Source organism: Vicia villosa, unplaced genomic scaffold (genome assembly GCF_029867415.1).
Source record: "Vicia villosa cultivar HV-30 ecotype Madison, WI unplaced genomic scaffold, Vvil1.0 ctg.001306F_1_1, whole genome shotgun sequence".
NCBI lineage: Eukaryota > Viridiplantae > Streptophyta > Magnoliopsida > Fabales > Fabaceae > Vicia > Vicia villosa.
The window spans coordinates 388,657-409,003 of record NW_026705568.1 but is presented as its reverse complement, the minus strand read 5'-3'; the positions used below and the strand labels follow the sequence as shown (position 1 = coordinate 409,003).

Here is a 20,347-nt window from a genome sequence, read left to right as displayed (position 1 = left end):
CATGTTAACTTCTCGGGTTGATGAATGGGCTCTATACACACTTCTTCAGTTCTACGATCCTGAGTTACGATGTTTCACCTTTCCTGATTACCAACTGGCACCAACCCTTGAAGAATATGCTGACATCCTCAAGATTAAGGTTCAACACAGGATTCCTTTTGTATGTGTACCTGAGAAACCGAAAATGGACCGAATTGCTGGTGCTCTTTATTTGAGCATGAAAGATGTTACAGATAACTGGAAGCCTAATGGTGGAACCCACGGATTCTATGTTAAATTTCTGATGAGAAAAGCTGATGCCCTGGTTATTGAGAAGAAATGGAAAGAATTCAATGCTCTCTTAGCTGTTATGATCTATGGTTCGGTGTTGTTCCCGAATATCCCGAATTTCGTCGATCTCACTGCCATTTGCCTCTTTATGGATCAAAACCCCGTGCCTACTCTCTTGGCAGATAATTATTATGCTGTTCATTCCAGGTATGGGACGAAGGGAGCCGTTGGAGGCTGTTTACCGTTGTTATACGAGTGGTTCACTTCACACTTGCCTAAAAGTGGACCGTTTGTCACAACAAGAGACTCACAGAAATGGCCTCAAAGGATCATGGGACTTACGGCGAATGACATCGTTTGGTATCACCTTGGGAAAGGGATAGAGGAAGTTATTACTAGATGTGGTAGTTTTGACAACGTTCCCCTCATAGGAACGAAGGGAGTTATTAATTACAATCCGAGGCTAGCGCTGCGCCAGCTGGGTTTTGCACTAAAGGACAAGCCATTAGACAAGGAGATATTTGAATCTGTTTGCTTTAAGAAAGGGGCTGATCCAGAGGGTCTGGAAAAAGTGAGGAGCGCCTGGAATAGTATTCATACAGATGACCGAACTTCCTTAGGAGGGAAGAATGCCGTTGCTAAACAAGCCTACACTGATTGGGTGAAAGATAGAGTCAAGGAGCGCCTGTTGCCTTTCCCGAAGGTTAAACCATTGTATGAACAACCACCTGAAGTTTTAACTGCCACCGTGCCAGCTGAAGACTATACCCAAGTACATGTGGAAAACATCCGGTTGCGTGAGAAGGGGCAAGATGCTAAGATAGAGTGCTTCTTGGTGAATCAGAAAAGGGCTGAATTAGCACATGAGGTTAAAATGTTGAAAGGAGGATCTTCCAGAGTTCAAAAGAGGACTAGAACTGAAAGGGGTGAAAAAGCTACCACTATCATTGTCGAGGATAACGAGAAGATCATAAAAAGGGCCATAAAAGAGGCAGAAGAGAAACTCAAGCAAGAGTACAGAGAAGACTTGAAAGCCCACAAGCTCCAGTTAGAAAAGGAGACTAAATACCAGCTGAGGACTATGAAAAAGAAACTGGAAGATGAGATTACTCAGAGAATAGCAGTCGAGACACAGCTGAAAGGAAGTCACCTCCGCTCCGCACGACTAACAGAAGAGAATGTCAAGCTCAGAAATCAAATGGCAAATATGGAGAATGCACCTGAGAAAGATTATCTCCCAGAATGTAAAGGGTGTGACGAACTTAGGGAATGCTGCAAGAAGTTGGATGGGCATTTGTTTCGCAAAGATGAGGTGATTCAAAGCCTTCTTAAAGGAAGAGATCGAGAAGCAACCAAGAAACTGTTTGATGAAACTAAGAAGTGGAGTGACGAGCACTTCAGACAAGGAGGACCTCTGTTTTATGTTCAGATGGATTGATGTTTGAGTTTGTATGTCTCGACCACCACCAGACTTGTTGGATGGGGTCTTTTATTTCCTTTGTTGAACTATCTTGTTGATGTATGGCTTGCCCAAGTTTAAATTTCTGTTATGAATGAAAAAGAACTAGTTTCTCTTGATACTTATCTTTTGTCACGTTGTTAGCTATTCTGGATCAATATTAAATCTTGGATACTCTGAAAATGGCACATCACGTCATACGCACACATGCACTCATGCATTCACATTATCACATTGCATTTTCAGGTTATTGTGCAAGAAACTAATTGGGGTCCCTTTCAGCACAGATTTCTTTCCCGACGACGAAGCTGACTTTCTTACATCCTTACCGCACCAGGAGTAACGAGAGAATCATGGAACAATTTGAACAGAATCAAGCTGCCCTCCGTAGGGATATGGATGTTATGGGGGAAAGAATGACCCAACTTATGGAGACTCTCCATGTCGTTGTCCAAGGACAGGAGGAGCTCAGAAAGAGCGTTGCTGGGCTGATCAAAGATACTCCTACCAATTCTGCTGACGGAGGGGTGAAAACTAAGGAGATTCCTGTTGAGGGGATACCGAAGGTAGTGGATGACCACCACGAGGTCATTGACCTTGAACATGATCTTACTGCTGAGTTGACTGAGACTGCTAAGATGTACCAAGCTCTTGAAGAACGTCTTAAAGCTGTTGAAGTTGCCAAAACTTCGAGTTTCGACACCGCTGCTATGTGCTTGGTACCTGGGATTGTTATTCCCCCGAAGTTCAAGGTGCCAGATTTTGATAAGTACAAGGGAGTTACCTGTCCAGAGACTCACATTCGTTCCTACTGTCGTAAGATGGCCGCTCACGCTGAGAACGAACCTCTGCTTATGCATTTCTTCCAGGATAGTCTCACTGGAGCCCCGTTAGAGTGGTATATGAAGCTCGAGAGGTCTAATGTTAGTACTTGAGGAGAACTTGTTGATGCCTTCTTGAAACAATACCACTACAATACCGCTATGGCTCCCAGCCGTGCACAGCTGCAAAATATGTCACAGAAATCTGAAGAGTCCTTTAAGGAATACGCCCAAAGGTGGCGGGAGCTTGCTGCTCGTGTCCAACCTCCTCTCCTGGACCGTGAGTTGATTGATCTGTTTATGGGGACTCTGAAAGGGCCGTATCTTCAGCACATGGTTAGTAATACTTCTCCTTCCTTTTCGGATGTGGTCATCATTGGTGAGAGGGTTGAGAATTGTGTCAAAGCTGGTACCATTCAAGGTGTTACTAATCCTAGCAACTCAAGTGGTAATGGTAAGAAGCCGTATTCTGGGTTTGTGAAGAAGAAGGAAGGTGAGACTAGCACTGCCTCTGTTGACCAAGGCCGAGCTCCTGCATATTCTGCTGTTCCACCTCCTTATTATCCGATGCCTTATGCTGTTCCTGGTCCGTATGTCCCTCAAGCATATGCTGCTGCTCTTCCACAACCATGGATGGCACCCCAACAGCCTTTCGTACCACAACAACAAGCTGCTGCTCCTCAGAATCGTCAACAGAACCCTAGGCCTCAAGGTCAAAGGGGCCCGCAAAGAACAAGATTCCAAGATAGGCGTATCGATCCGGTTCTGATGTCATATGCTCAGCTTCTCCCTCAGTTGCTTGCTGGTCAATTGGTACAACTCCGTGAACTTGGACCTCCACCTAGTCCTCTCCATCCCGGTTATGATGTTAATGCTCGATGTGAATTTCATTCAGGGGCTCCAGGCCATACTATTGAAAAGTGTAGAGCATTCAAATTGAAGGTTCAGGATCTCCTTGACGACAAGCTTATCTCGTTCGCTCCTACTGGTCCTAATGTGCAGAATAATCCTATGCCTCCTCATGCTGGTACGACCAATGCTATTGAGTTATGTGATGATCAGATCCTGGTAAATGATGTTAATGAGGTTAGGATGCCGCTAGCAGTTGTCAGAGAGTATCTTATACAACAAAAGGTTTTGTGTGAACTACATGACTATTGTTTGCAATGTTCTTCTAATCCTGAGGAATGCACTAGGTTGAGAGAGGAAATCCAGAAACTAATGGATGAAGGTGTTCTTAGAGTGGAAAGGGTCGTTCCTGTCGAAGATGTGGCTACTTTAGAGATCCCTTACTACCCTGCTGAGATATCAAAGACTCAAGACACTTCTTTGGTCATTCATGCTCCGAGTACTCCTTTGGTCATTCAGGCTCCGAGGACTCCGTTGGTTATTCAGGTTCCAAATGTTCCTTCGACTCCTTCAACCTCGTCTATTGTTCCCTCTCCTGTGAATGATTCTAAGGCTGTTCCTTGGATTTATAATGTTGTATATATTCGAGGGAAGAAGTTTGACTGTCCTCCAGTGGGCACCTCGAGTATCACAAATATTACTGGTACTAGTGGCATTACTCGTAGTGGTCGGATCTTTGCTGCCCCACCACCACTTCCTAAAGAGACCAATAAAGAGGCTAGTACACAAGCAAAAGGAAGGCAAGTTGCTGTTGATCCTCCTGTAACACGTAATGCCCAAGATGCCGAGCAACTCTTGAAAATCATCAAGAAAAGTGATTACAAAGTGATTGACCAACTTGATCAGACCCAAGCCAAGATCTCCATCTTGTCTCTCTTGGTACATTCTGAAGCTCATCGTGATGCTCTAATGAAAGTTCTGGCTTCCGCTCACGTGACTCAAGACATTACCGTGCCTCAGTTTGAAGGGGTTGTGACCAACATTGCTGCTGGTAATTGTTTGGGTTTTTCTGATGATGAACTTCCACCTGAGGGTAGAGCACACAACAAAGCATTGCATATCTCCGTCAAGTGTCTGGATGCTGTGTTGTCTCGAGTTCTGATTGATACAGGTTCTTCTCTTAATGTGATGCCCAAGGCCACTTTGTTTAAGCTGAGTATGGATGGGATTATGATGAGACCATGCACTATGAGTGTTAGAGCATTTGATGGTTCTAGAAGGTCCGTAGAAGGAGAAATTGATCTGCCTGTCTTGATTGGTCCTCACATGTTCTACATTGCCTTCTACGTTATGGATATAAACCCTTCATACACTTGCCTCTTGGGTCGTCCTTGGATTCATGCTGCTGGAGCTGTAACATCTTGATCGGAAAAATAGCAAGTGTACTATTTTGCCTCTGTAGTAATAAAGGGAAAATTCCCCGAATATCGATCTCAAGGACTGCGTGAGATTATAGAGTTAGTCGCACTTCAATTAAACAAAAAGCCTTGGGGTTTTGGTTTTTGTGATTACAAATTAAATTGCAAATAAACTTAAAAAGGTTTAATTGGCCAAATATGAGTAACATGCCAGGGTAGGTGTGTGCATTAACATGTAACAATTCTGAACCCTTACTTCATTAACAAAGTTCAACTTATCAATTACCGGTTCTTAAGGGTATTTGCTCCTAAGTCCTTAGTGGGCAAACTTTTGAACATTGAAATCCTAATCCCAAAGTCCTTCGAAATTAGTGATCAAATCAAATATTATTATAATCAAGAACAATCCGGTTACTATAGGGTATCCCTAGTCCTAGGTGATATCTACTATAATATAATGGTATAAAAACCCTAACAATGGAGGTCAATCCTAATTGTCAGTCATAAATCAATCCAGTTGGTCCGACGAGGAAAGCATTAAAAACCTTATACCATTAAATTGAATGTAAAAGAGAAACATGTTATTGAAATTCGGAATTCAAAATCATCACAATTGTTAATCAGGGACACCCCCCTAGCATTGGGGGGTTTAGCTACTCATATCATCCAAAGAAATTACAAAGATATCAAATAAAGACATTACAATAGAGATGATGAACTTTGATCTTCAATGGCTTCCGCTCATGAGAGTTCTCCGTTCTTCTCCAATTGCATAGGCCTCTTCTCTCAATCCTCCAATTCTTCGTGTGGCAAAAAGATAAAAAGATCCCTAATTCATCTTGGAAACCCTCCTAAATAGTGCAGACTCACTTAAGTTGGTTGGAAATTCCAAAAACACCCTTGCAGGCAAACCACTGAACAAAATCATAAAATTCACTGAAATCAGCGTCAAACCCAACACGGGCCGTGTTGAGCAACACGGGCACCCGTGTTGGTCCCCTGGAATATTTATTTTTGACACTTGGTCCCAGACTTAGCAACACGGGTCGTGTTGAGCAACACGGGTACCCGTGTTGCACCACTGTTTTCCTCTCTTCTCAAACTTTGCTCCTAGCGCTCTTCCTGACACGGCCCGTGTTGAGCAACACGGCCACCCGTGTCAGGCCTCCTGTAGCATGTTTTTGAGATTCCTTCAAAACCTCCGAGTTTCGCACTGATTTACTCCGGTTTCTCCATATGAACCTGAAAACATTAAAACATACAACCAAAGCATAAAATGACGAATAAAGAAATAAAACACTCAATAACAAAACTTAAACATACTTAAAAACAACGATAAAAATATGTGTGAAAACCACTGATCAAACTCCCCCAAACTTAAACCGTTGCTTGACCTCAAGCGACAACTACAAAAGTTAATGACCTTCAAAGCACACGGTGTTCATACGTGAGATATCTGTCTGTATTGATCAAGAAACAGTGATTTGGCATTCACATGACGCGACGAGTTTTGTTACCACATTAATCCTCAAGCTCCCGTTTCGGATACCTCTCCAACTATGCTTTGCACTTAAGTCTCTTTCCGATTTTCCTCCTCTTTCATTCGGACAATCATATTAAGGCACTGCATTTCTTATAATAATCATCACCTGCATGAGACGGATCAAGGCTTCTTATTATTTTTTCCTGGCACCAAACTAGCAGCATTGGCTACTTTTTATTACCGATGAAATTTTCAAACCTTGCAGTTATATATTGTCCTTTTAGACGACGTTTGGGGATCAATCTCCTTTGGGCTGAATAACCGGGTGAGAGTTACCCAACTTAGCGAGCCGATTGCCTTTTACCGCCTTTTCATCATTTGGTACCAACTTTATATCTCTTTTTTTTTTCTCAACCAGCCATCATGCAAGTGAATCCGAATTATGCCAGACTGTATCAATAAACTACTCGAGAAGTACTTCTCAGGAGACAAGTACTATGGTGCAAATCTACACGTTAGACTCGTATCTCTTTCAGGGAACCAGGGGTGTTTAAACAAACCTCTTCTTGTCACATTATTCCGAACTTCCTGTCCTCAAACAATCCTCGCTTCATCTCTATATACTATTCTCGATCGCTCTTTAGGATCAAAAACTCTTCAACAAAAATTTAAAATTTCGGTAAAAATTTGGGCAGAATTCACTTTATGGTTTCACATCATACCAATAACATAAAACTAACATAAAAATAAAATGCAAAGAGAAGAGCCTCCCCCAAACTTGAACTAAACATTGGCCTCAATGTTTCAGAACGAGCCTGAGAGAGGTGACTCACAGAGGGTAATGCACTCTAATGATCACTTCCAAGCTTTCACCAGAGACGTCCTCTTTTATTTCCTGAAAATAAAATAAACAAACAGAGAAATTAATTATTAAAACCGTGGGTTGCCTCCCACGAAGCGCTTCGTTTAACGTCGCATGGCTCGACGGTCCATTACCCTTTTTTATGGAGGGTATTTCCTTTTCCAAACCTTGTTGCTTGTCACTTTCGCAACCACTAACTCATGAAGACGAAAAGCATTCACCGCTTTTCTCTTTAATTTACTTCCCACATTCTTCTTCTTTCCTTGCTCTTTCTCCTCCACCTTCTTCTTGACTTCCTTAGCTTTCTTAAGATTTTTGACAACTACATAAGATGGTTCCACCCGGGAGGCTATGCTTGACACTTTTTCTTGGAGCTGTTTAGACTTCTTGTTCTTTTCCTCACTTTCTGTCATACCATCAGAAGTTTGATCATTCACAACCGCCCTCTGTCTTTTGACTCCTAACATCTTCAATGTTACTTCTTCATCAAAAGATTTCAGCGTCAGCGTTCCTTTTTCAATGTCGAGGTTGCAGCGGCCTGTCGACAAAAATGGCCTCCCAAGAAGGATAGGAGTTTCTTCGTCTTCCGGAATGTCCATGATGTGGAAGTCAACAGGGAATACAAATTTATCAACTTCCACTAGTACATCTTCAGCTACCCCATATGATTTCTTAACGGTGTGATCGGCGAACCTTAACTGGGTCTTACTTTCACTAATCTTTTCCAATTCAAGCTTTTTGAAAATGGACAAAGGCATTAAACTCACACTAGACCCAGAATCGAGGAGTACCTTCTTAAATGCTATATTCTTGATAGTGCATGGTATCGCCACTGCCCCAGGGTCTTTCCTCTTTATTGGGATCTTCCTTTCCGTTGAGACTATACCACACTTTTCCGTTGCAATTTTTGGTTCTCCTCCTAGTGATCTCTTTTTCCCCAACACCTCCTTCATAAATTTCTTGTACAAAGGCATGTGCTCAAGTGCTTCAAAGAATGGTAGATTTACCTCTAACTTTTTGAACAATTTAGTAAACTTTTCAAAGTCTTTCTCTCTTGAAACCTTCTTTGTCACTCTGGAGGGGAAAGGTAGTTTTATCACCGGTTCAACGTCTTTCTTATTTTTTTCTTCAATTGGTTTAACCGGTGGTACCACAACTTCTGGCTCTTTTGGATTCTCTCTTATTTCCAGATCCACCTCTATTACCATGGGGTCATCTATTTCCTCTTTCTCTTTTTCTTTTTCAGATTCTGCTACTCTCCTACTTCTTGTAGTAACAGCATTAATCTTCTCTTGGTCTTTCGGATTTTTCACAGTTGAGCTCGGAAGGGTACCTTGTGCCTGTAGAGTGAGATGTTGTGCTATCTGCCCCACTTGAACTTCCAGATTTTTAATTGAGGCCGAAGTGTTTCTGTGGTTGTTTCTTGTTTCTTCTTGAAACTGAGAACACTGCCCAGCTAATCTTTCAATTGCCACTTCCCACTCTGCCTTCTGTGTACCTTGTTGTTGTTGATCTTTCCAAGCAAAATTTGGATGATTCTTCCACCCTGGATTATAGGTGTTAGAATACGGGTTGTTTTGCCTTAGGAATTTGATTTCTTCAATCTGCTTGGGAGTAGCGAAACAGTACACCGTTTGGTGTGGGCCATTACAGATTTCACAGCTGACAGGTTGAGCTTGTTGAATTTGGGCCACCTGTTGTTTACCTATATTCATAGCCTTCAATTTCTTTTCAACTTCTGCGGCTATCGCATCTTCAACCCGAGTTTTAGAAGTCTCCAGCTTGAGATCAATGATTCCTTCCGGTTTGCTAGCACACCTGTCATACAATTCCAAATGCTCATTTGCAGCTATTGCTTCAATGATTTTGATGATTCCTGAGGCTGTTGTGAAATTTGTCGAGCCTCCAGCTGCTGTATCAATTAACTGCTTTGTTTTGATTCTGAGCCCATTGACAAATACTTGCATCTGTTCAGTCTTGTCCATGTTGTGAGTGGGACATGCCACTAGAATTCTTTTGAATCTTTTGTAGGCATCTCCTAGGGGCTCACCCTCCTGCTGCTTGAAATTTAGAATGTCATACCTCTTCCTTATAAATACCGAAGCGGGAAAATACTCATTTAAGAAAGCTTTTTCCATCTCTTCCCATGATGTAATGCTGCCCGCTGGAAGGGAATAAAACCACTCTTCTGCTTCTTCTGCCAAGGTGAATGGAAACATTCTCAGCTTCTTGGCCTCTTCTGTATGACCTTCGATTTTTAAAGTTGTACTCATGGTCAGAAACCTCTGTAAGTGCTTGTTTGCATCTTCATTAACCTTTCCGGTGAAAGGCTTTCTTTCGAGCTGAGTGATGGTGCTTGGGTGCAATTGAAAATTAGGGACATTCACCGGTTGGTTGATAATTGTTTGTCTTCCCCCCGGTGTATTTGCAACTCCATAGTCTCCGAGGAGTCTCTCCGGTGGTGGTACCTCGCCCATGACTTCTTCTTCACTTTCAGAACCTGAATGAACTGTCACAACTTCTTCTTCGGATTCCAGTTTAGCTTGATGAGCTTGTCTGCGCCTGGCGTGAAAAGTCCTTTCAATTTCTGCGTCAAAAAGAAATTCTGCTGAGGCCTTGCCTCGCATAAACAGATTAGACAATTATTAGAATGAGGAAAAGATTAATATAAAAATTTTTTTTTTTTTTTTTTTATATTTTTTTTTTTTGAAAATAAAATTTTAGTCGCAGAGCAACAAAATTCTAATTGAAATAAAACTAAAACTCTACAATTTTCGGCAGTCCCCGGCAACGGCGCCAAAAACTTGATCGGAAAAATAGCAAGTGTACTATTTTGCCTCTGTAGTAATAAAGGGAAAATTCCCCGAATATCGATCTCAAGGACTGCGTGAGATTATAGAGTTAGTCGCACTTCAATTAAACAAAAAGCCTTGGGGTTTTGGTTTTTGTGATTACAAATTAAATTGCAAATAAACTTAAAAAGGTTTAATTGGCCAAATATGAGTAACATGCCAGGGTAGGTGTGTGCATTAACATGTAACAATTCTGAACCCTTACTTCATTAACAAAGTTCAACTTATCAATTACCGGTTCTTAAGGGTATTTGCTCCTAAGTCCTTAGTGGGCAAACTTTTGAACATTGAAATCCTAATCCCAAAGTCCTTCGAAATTAGTGATCAAATCAAATATTATTATAATCAAGAACAATCCGGTTACTATAGGGTATCCCTAGTCCTAGGTGATATCTACTATAATATAATGGTATAAAAACCCTAACAATGGAGGTCAATCCTAATTGTCAGTCATAAATCAATCCAGTTGGTCCGACGAGGAAAGCATTAAAAACCTTATACCATTAAATTGAATGTAAAAGAGAAACATGTTATTGAAATTCGGAATTCAAAATCATCACAATTGTTAATCAGGGACACCCCCCTAGCATTGGGGGGTTTAGCTACTCATATCATCCAAAGAAATTACAAAGATATCAAATAAAGACATTACAATAGAGATGATGAACTTTGATCTTCAATGGCTTCCGCTCATGAGAGTTCTCCGTTCTTCTCCAATTGCATAGGCCTCTTCTCTCAATCCTCCAATTCTTCGTGTGGCAAAAAGATAAAAAGATCCCTAATTCATCTTGGAAACCCTCCTAAATAGTGCAGACTCACTTAAGTTGGTTGGAAATTCCAAAAACACCCTTGCAGGCAAACCACTGAACAAAATCATAAAATTCACTGAAATCAGCGTCAAACCCAACACGGGCCGTGTTGAGCAACACGGGCACCCGTGTTGGTCCCCTGGAATATTTATTTTTGACACTTGGTCCCAGACTTAGCAACACGGGTCGTGTTGAGCAACACGGGTACCCGTGTTGCACCACTGTTTTCCTCTCTTCTCAAACTTTGCTCCTAGCGCTCTTCCTGACACGGCCCGTGTTGAGCAACACGGCCACCCGTGTCAGGCCTCCTGTAGCATGTTTTTGAGATTCCTTCAAAACCTCCGAGTTTCGCACTGATTTACTCCGGTTTCTCCATATGAACCTGAAAACATTAAAACATACAACCAAAGCATAAAATGACGAATAAAGAAATAAAACACTCAATAACAAAACTTAAACATACTTAAAAACAACGATAAAAATATGTGTGAAAACCACTGATCACATCTACTCTCCACCAGTGTTTGAAATTTGTTGTGAATGACAAGATTGTTGTGATCACTGGTGAAGAGGATTTGATAGTCAATAATCTGGCATCATACCGTTATGTTGAAGTGGAGGGAGAGATACAAGAGACACCTTTTCAAGCCTTAGAGATTGTGTCAGTTGACAAACTCCCTGTGGTCGAGAATAAGAAGGAACTCGGAGCGCCCCTCTCGTCTTTAAATGATGCTAAGGCTTTCTTAGAAGCTGGTACTCCCCATAGTGCCTGGGGCAAGCTGATTGACGTTCAAGAGAAGCGAGACAAGTATGGCCTTGGGTATCAACCACCTTCTTCTACTCAGCTCAGCATAATTCCTGGAAGGAAGGTGATTCCCCCCATTTCTCAAGTGTTCGTCAGTGCAAGCACCAGTTCTGGAAGTCAAGTTATCGCCGTGGATGATGATGATGAAGAAGATCTCTCCAGATTCATTTGCCATGCTGCGCCTGGACAGGAACTCAACAATTGGACTATCTTGGACATCCCTAGAGTCACTTTTATGGAGATGTAATTTTCTTGTTTCGATAAGTCATGTGCTTCGCCCTAAGCATTTTGACCACTTGTATAAAGAAGGGCCCCCATGTTGTTTCAATTCGTTTAATATTGAATGAAAATCATAGCTTCGCATGCAATTACTGTTCCATTTCTTTCATTTTTGTTTTACTTTAAAAACTTTTTCAAAAATGGCAAAGATTTCCTTTTTTCTTTTTATGTGTTGCATTCTAAGGCATAAATCATCCATCGTGCAGATCCGGCTCGAACTCCATCAAAAATGATAATGTTACAGTTCCACGTCTTGATATCTTTGAGAATCCAATTGACCAAGCTGATGAGGATAGTGAGGAAGATTGTGAAGTCCCCGAGGAATTGGCAAGACTTTTGAGACAAGAGGAGAAATCTATTCAGCCACATCAAGAAGCCATAGAAATCATCAACCTCGGTACAGAAGAAGCAAAGAGAGAAGTCAAGATAGGGGCTGCTTTGCAAAGTGATGTAAAGAGAAGGTTGACTGAGCTGCTTCGAGAGTATGTTGACATCTTCGCCTGGTCATATGAAGACATGCCTGGTTTAGACACGGATATAGTTATGCACAAGCTACCTCTCAAACCAGAATGTCCGCCTGTAAAGCAAAAACCACGAAGAACTCGACCTGACATGGCTTTGAAAATCAAGGAAGAAGTTGAAAAACAGTTGAAGGCTGGTTTCTTATCTGTGTGTGAGTATCCTCCTTGGATTGCAAACATAGTACCTGTTCCTAAGAAGGACGGAAAGGTACGCATGTGTGTTGACTACCGAGATTTGAATAGGGCCAGTCCGAAGGATGATTTCCCTCTGCCTCATATTGATGTGCTAGTCGACAACACTGCTCAGTATTCGGTGTTCTCTTTCATGGATGGTTTTTCTGGATATAATCAAATAAAGATGGCTCCTGAAGATATGACCAAGACTACCTTTACCACTCCGTGGGGTACATATTGTTATAAGGTGATGCCTTTTGGTCTTAAGAATGCTGGTGCAACATATCAACGAGCAATGGTGACCCTCTTCCATGACATGATCCATAAAGAGATTGAGGTGTACGTCGATGATATGATTGCAAAATCCCAAACTGAGGAGGAACACTTGGTATATCTTGAGAAACTGTTTGCTCGTTTGCGTAAATTCAAGTTGAGGCTTAATCCAAACAAGTGCACTTTTGGAGTGCGATCTGGAAAGTTACTTGGATTCATTGTGAGCCAACGAGGGATTGAGGTCGACCCTGATAAAGTAAGAGCAATACAGAACATGCCAGCACCGAAGAATGAAAAAGAAGTTCGAGGGTTCCTTGGAAGATTGAATTACATAGCCAGGTTCATTTCTCATCTCACTAACACTTGTGAACCCATCTTCAAACTGCTGCGCAAAAATCAAGATATCTGTTGGGATGATCGTTGTCAGCAAGCCTTCGAAAAGATCAAACAGTATCTCCAGGAGCCACCAATTCTCATGCCTCCGGTTCCTGAGAGGCCGCTTCTTATGTACTTAACTGTGCTTGAAGGATCTATGGGGTGTGTGCTGGGCCAACATGACGAGTCCGGTCGAAAAGAGTGCGCCATTTATTACCTGAGCAAAAAGTTTACCGATTGTGAATCCCGCTACTCACTACTCGAGAAAACTTGCTGTGCTTTGGTATGGGCTGCTCGCCGACTGAGACAGTATATGCTGACTCACACCAATTTATTGATCTCCAAAATGGACCCGATAAAGTACATCTTTGAAAAGCCGGCTCTTACAGGAAGACTAGCCCGATGGCAAATGCTTTTATCAGAATACGACATCCAGTATGTCACACAGAAGGCCATCAAAGGAAGTGTCCTTGCAGATCATCTTGCTCATCAGCCATTAGAAGAGTATCAGTCAATGAAGTTTGACTTTCCTGATGAAGATATCATGAAACTAGATGATAATGAAGGACCCGAACCAGGGGAGCGATGGACTCTCACGTTCGATGGTGCATCAAATGCTATGGGCCATGGTATTGGGGCAGTTTTGACTTCTCCTCGTCAAACTCATATCCCCCTCACAGCTAGAATATGCTTTGATTGCACGAATAATGTCGCAGAATACGAAGCTTGCATAATGGGTCTCGAAGCAGCCATTGATATGAAAATCAAGATCCTTGAGGTTTATGGGGATTCTGCCTTGGTTATACATCAAGTGAGAGGTGATTGGGAGACACGACACCCCAATTTAGTTCCTTATAAGGACTATATCTTGGAGTTATTACCCGCTTTCGAGGAGATCACTTTCAATCACATCCCCCGAGAGGAAAATCAATTGGCAGACGCTTTGGCTACTTTGGCGGCTATGTTCAGAGTTAGCTCCCCTAAAGAAGTACCAGACATAACAATCCTTCGTTACAAGGAACCTGCCCATGTATTCCCTGCTCATTGTCTCACTACTGAAGATGTGTATGATGAAAAGCCATGGTATTACGACATCAAGAGGTATGTTGAGAAGAAAGAGTATCCCGAAGAGGCTACGATTGGTGATAAGCGAACGCTTCGAAGGTTAGCATCCAAATTCTTCTTGTCAGGAGACGTCCTGTACAAAAGAAACTATGATTCAGTTTTGCTCAGATGCGTGGATAGACACGAAGCAGAATTGATCATGCGGGAAATTCATGAAGGATCTTTCGGAACTCATTCCAGTGGACATTCTATGGCCAAAAAGATCTTGCGAGCCGGATATTACTGGATGACGATTGAAAGTGATTGTTATGTGTACGTGAAGAAATGTCACAAATGTCAAGTGTATGCTGACAGAATTCATGTTCCTCCGACTCCTCTGAATGTCCTAACATCGCCTTGGCCCTTTGCTATGTGGGGCATATATATGATTGGACGGATAGAGCCACAAGCTTCAAATGGACACAGATTTATTCTTGTTGCTATCGACTACTTCACCAAATGGGTCGAAGCTGCTTCTTACAAGAACGTAACCAAGCAAGTCGTTACTCGCTTCATCAAGAAAGAGATCATATGCCGATATGGGGTTCCAAACAAGATCATCACTGACAATGGGTCCAATCTTAATAACAAGATGATGGCAGAGTTGTGTGAAGAGTTCAAGATTGAACACCACAATTCATCACCCTATCGGCCAAAGATGAATGGCGCAGTCGAAGCTGCTAATAAGAATATAAAGAAGATTGTCCAGAAAATGGTTAGAACGTATAAAGATTGGCATGAGATGTTGCCATTTTCTTTGCATGGCTATAGAACTTCGGTTCGTACTTCAACTGGGGCAACTCCCTTCTCTCTCGTCTACGGTATGGAGGCCGTACTACCTGTCGAAGTGGAAATTCCTTCGTTGAGAGTCTTGATGGACGCCAAACTCGATGAAACAGATTGGGTTCAAACGAGGCTTGATCATCTCAATCTAATTGAGGAGAAACGCTTATCTGCTATCTGCCATGGCCAGTTGTACCAAAAGAGGATCAAGAAACCGTATGACAAGAAGATTCGGCCTCGAGAATTCCACACAGGTGACCTAGTCGTGAGGAAGATCTTGCCAATTCACACCGATCCAAGGGGCAAATGGACTCCCAACTATGAGGGACCATACATTGTGAAGAAAGCATTTTCAGGTGGTGCTTTAATCCTGACAAAGATGGATGGGGAAGACGTTCCGCTTCCAGTCAATTCAGACTCAGTCAAAAAATACTACGCATAAAAGACCCGCTAGGTCGACGTACCTAGGCAAAAATAAGGGCGTCCCGGCAAACCAAAAGGGTTTGGGCAAAAATTAGGGATAAAACAAAAAAGAATAACCCGCTAAGTTGAAAACCCGAAAGGGCGACTTAGGCAAAAAGGGGCATCCCGCTGGATTGAAAACCCGAAAGGGCGATCCAGGCAAAAGTTAGGGATCAAAAGCGAGAGGCTGCAGTCTGAATATCCTTCACAAAGACCACTATACGCCCTTGGCAGAACGGACAGATCAATCCAACCACTACCCTTCTGAAGCAAAGCATTGAGAGGATCGAGGATATGGGAACTGTAGCAATATCAGTTTTGGTGGAAAGCCGAGCATTTCTCTTTGCCATTTTGCTCTTCGCATTTGTATTTTCTTTTTCGCAACTACCTCATTTAGGAGTTGCTTCCTTGTACAGAAGCCTATTCATGGGCATTCCATCAATAAAATGATCTTTTGATAAGAAGTGTTCTTTCCTGCTTTTCATTTTTTTTTCGCATGCGAGGTGTGATTTAATTCGTTATTAAACATTGCATTGAAAACATGGGGAATAATAATCACAAAATCAAAACGAAACATGATATTACATAAACATAAAAGTGCTCTGAGGGGCACCATTTGCATCTAAACGTTGTCTTCTGTGCAGGTTGCAGGTTCTAGTCGTCATCTTGGCTTACGACATGCCACAAAGGTCGTCATCATCCCGCGTGAAAGTTCAAGCGTATAAGTCATCAGTACTGGTAAGCACAAGACACCGGAAGAAATCCATGTCTCTCCCCTACACGGCAGACAAAGAAATGTCCATCAGAACCCACGTCTCCCCAAGCAGTATAGGATGTAAGGAAAGTCGAGCAAAGTCACTTCCTCCCCAACAGAGTTATGTTCTAATCCTCCACACAGTTGCCAATAATCTTTGGCACTACGAGGTTTTCAACGCCCACCCACAATGGCGTCTCAGGATCACAAGCAACGGACCCCAATGATCCCACTCTTCTGTCCCACCAAGGGCCTTTATTTGGTGCTCTCTGCATATAGAATCCATTGCATGTAGCATTGCATCCTCGAAAGCGTAGCATATCCATTACAGTGGATCATTACGCCATAAAAACTCAAACATGCATACGGAACATAAGCCAGATAATAGGAGCCAATGTTGAATCAGAACAATGACCCACCCTCTCAAAGTTGTTACCTGTACAAACTTTGCCTGATATCTGCTATCATACTACAAACACTTTTAAGCTGTGGTGCCGATACGAGGTGTCCTCGATTCCTGACAAATCTCTAACACGAAGTCTTTCTGTCTTCCTCCTTCTGATGTCGAGGCGATGTTGAGTCGTAGGTCGCACGAGATCTACTCTTCCCCCTGTTTTGAAGGTCGCACGAGGCCTTCTCCCAATGATAGGTCATAAGGTCGCACGAGATCTTTTCCTTATCTCTCCTGTTGTCGAGTCGATGTTGAGTCGTAGGTCGCACGAGATCTTTTCCTTTCTGTCCTGAAGATCGTACGAGATCCTCTCCTGTTGTCGAGTCGATGTTGAGTCATAGATCGCACGAGATCTTTTCCTTTATGTCCTGAAGATCGTACGAGATCCTCTCCTGTTGTCGAGTCGATGTTGAGTCATAGATCGCACGAGATCTTTTCCTTTATGTCCTGAAGATCGTACGAGATCCTCTCCTGTTGTCGAGTCGATGTTGAGTCATAGATCGCACGAGATCTTTTCCTTTCAGTCTTGAAGATCGTACGAGGTCTTCTCCCGATGTTGAGTCGTAGATCGCACGAGATCTTCTCCTTTTAGTCATTGTCTCATATAACCATTCTCTTTGAAAACCTGTATTGGCACCTCGGCTATGTTACTACCACCATTCAAACCCATTACTCACTGTAAATATTTCGACCAGAAAAACAAAAATTCTCTTTCCCCAGCAGATATCAAAACAAAAATAAGAATAACACTTCCACCATCATTTCAGGACAAATTTCAGGTCTTGATATTTAATCTTCTTCTACCTCGAATGTTCGAAAGGCTAGCGCCTATCTCACCCTCAGGTATAAGACGATTAAATAGGGGCAGCTGTCATACCCCAAATTTGCCCTACCCTTATTTATCTGGCTTGCAACTCATAAACGTACATCCATTTAGGTCATATCATTGCATGCATCTGTATCATTGGTCCTTGGTCAGAAGGAGAGACTTGAAGCCTAATGTGGGGTGTCATCAGCTTGCCCAAGACCTCTTGAAATCAGGGTTTTCATCCAGTTCATAGCATTGGCAAGAATGTACAAGTCTAGAAGTCATCTGATCCTCTTAATCAGGGTTTCCTTGACCAAAGCCAACCAGTTGACTTTCTGGTCAACATTTAATCGGGAATGGATTTTATGAGTGAGAAGCTTTCATATTAACTATGTGGATGTTTTCATTCGACTGGATTTGACTGGAGGAGACTTAATCAGGAATTCCATCAATAATCAGGAAAATCAGAACAATTGACTTTTGGGTCAAAATCAGAAGAATTATTCAAATATTGACTTTTGGTGGAAAATCAGTCAAGAAAAGTCAAAGAATGGATAAAATCAGGAGTTTGACAAAAAGTTGCCAAAAATAGAAAAATGACAAAAAGAGAAAGTTTTGACACTTAGAAATTTTTTTTGGCTCTTTAAATCTTGATGAACAGTCCACTTCAGCCCTGGTTTACACGTGTCAAAAGGCTTTATTCCAGAAATATCTCAACATCAAAGCTGTTCAAATCATGGCCCTCTATAAGTTTGTAGTTGGAAGTTTTTTGCATTTGAAGCGTGTATGAAGAGATAAAATGGTTTGAAGTTGCTGGAAAGTCATTTGAACCAAGTCACATTCCAAGTCATGGGCCAAGTCATGACCAGACATTTCGTCAAACACGTGGCATGCCAAATCTCAAGTTGATTTTAGAGATATACAAGTATGCTATGAATGCAAAATTGGTATGCGTCTCTTCTCCTCCATGCCCTCTATGCTATGAAACAAGAATTGAGTCAATTGAGTGGATATTGAACCAAATGCAAGCTTCCAAAGTCATGCCCTCACACTGGCCATAATGCAGCATCAGGCAGGCCAAGATCCAGGTCATTCGCAAGGCATTTCTACAAACACATGGTGGTCTGAATTCAAGCCCAATTTTCTCCCTCTATAAGTTCCCATTGAGGTCAAGCTTTGTGTCAAAATACTCATTGCTATGTCCTCTTTCCATTAAGCCAGGGAGTGTGATGATTGAACACGTATCGAGCGAATTAGCAAGCTTCAAAGTTGTACCCTGACCAAATTACATTTTGCCAAGAATAAGAGGCCAGATCAAGCTAAGTGTGCGCAACCTTAATGTGGTTATGCATTGTCACATTTTAATACAGTTTAGGTGGAGAGACAAGCTCGATACCAAAGGTTCATCAATATCATAGTCCTTCATTTCCATCACCTCATCACAAAGGGCCCGAGTTTGAAGTAAATGAAGGTCTAAAGAGGAAGTTATGTGTATACAAAGTCATGGTCATAGATTATTTTGTTCTCAGTACAGAAGATTCCCATGCAAGGTAACATCTTCAAATATCCATGCACATAGCTGAGCACTCGAAAGGTACACATACAACTACCTCAAATAACCACCCTTGCTCACTAAGTCTTGAAGGGAATTATTCACTACGCTTGCACACCACCATAACTTCCCATGCACTCATACTATATAAGCAAAACCTTCACAATTTCACCAACACGCATTCATTCTCCACTACTCTCTCATTTTCCTCACTTTCTCAAAAGCTCTCTCCTCTGAATCTTTTCCTCTCTCTCTCGGTTCCTTCTCACTCTTCATACACTCTTCAAGAGTTTGTTACAAATCGTAACAAACTCTCCCACCTTCAACAACCGTAGCAACCACCACTGCAACATTAACCTTCATCTTCTCCGCCGATTCACAACCTCATCGACTGCAGTCATCACTAATTCCCTTCACTCTCGTTCCTCACGTCATCATCCTCGCCGTCAACGTCATCATCACTTCTCAGCTTTCGTCCTCATCAAGATCCTTCACTGCAAGCATAATCGTCATCATCATCGTCCAAGAATCAAGAGTGGATGCTAGCTTCGTGGATCTTTCTATTGCCTTGACTCAGGAACGCTCCAAGTAAGCCGTTACTATTATCACATGTAGCTCTAGTTGTTAACAGCTTGTATGCATTTGTATGAGACTCGTAGTGAGTGTTCATCTTAATTCATTTTCTCTTGCTGAATGCTTGTGATTTGGATGACCAAATCGAGAGCTGTGTGTCCCTGTGAATGTTTTGACATGCTTAAGTTTAGCTTTAATGAAGAGTGCGCATGTGAGGTTATGGTATTTCGCTTCGGTTCGTATGATAGGGTTAGTTTTAGAGGAAAACAAGGCTAGATCTGGAATCTATGAGAAAATCCGAGTCGATCGGTACCGGTCTCGCGCGTTTCTGGAAAATCTCGTGTGAGACGGCCAAGGGTCCCGTCGGAGAAGATGATCGGAAGTCATCTCCGGCCGCCGCATCTTTTTCCTTTTATTTTGACTCAGGCGCCCACGTGGCAGCCATGCTTTGGTCCTTATTCCAAGTTTTTTGCCCTTTTGCATTTTACTGATTGATTAGTTAGTGACGTGTGAAGTCCTGATTGGTTGATGTGTGGATTTTGTCTTTAGTCACTTAAGTTCCCTTGCACCAATTGATATCAAGTTGCTATGTCACATTAATAAATAACAT

General features: G+C 42.1%; 1 protein-coding gene across 1 annotated transcript in view; it reads left to right on the top strand.

The window, feature by feature from the left end:
• Positions 1-283: 283 nt before the first annotated feature.
• Positions 284-20,347, top strand: part of LOC131634494 (uncharacterized) — a 38,060-nt gene continuing 17,996 nt past the window's right edge. Inside the window, exon 1 of the mRNA XM_058905161.1 lies at positions 284-1,138. Coding sequence (XP_058761144.1) covers positions 284-1,138 — 855 coding nt within the window. The remainder of the gene's footprint in view (positions 1,139-20,347) is intronic.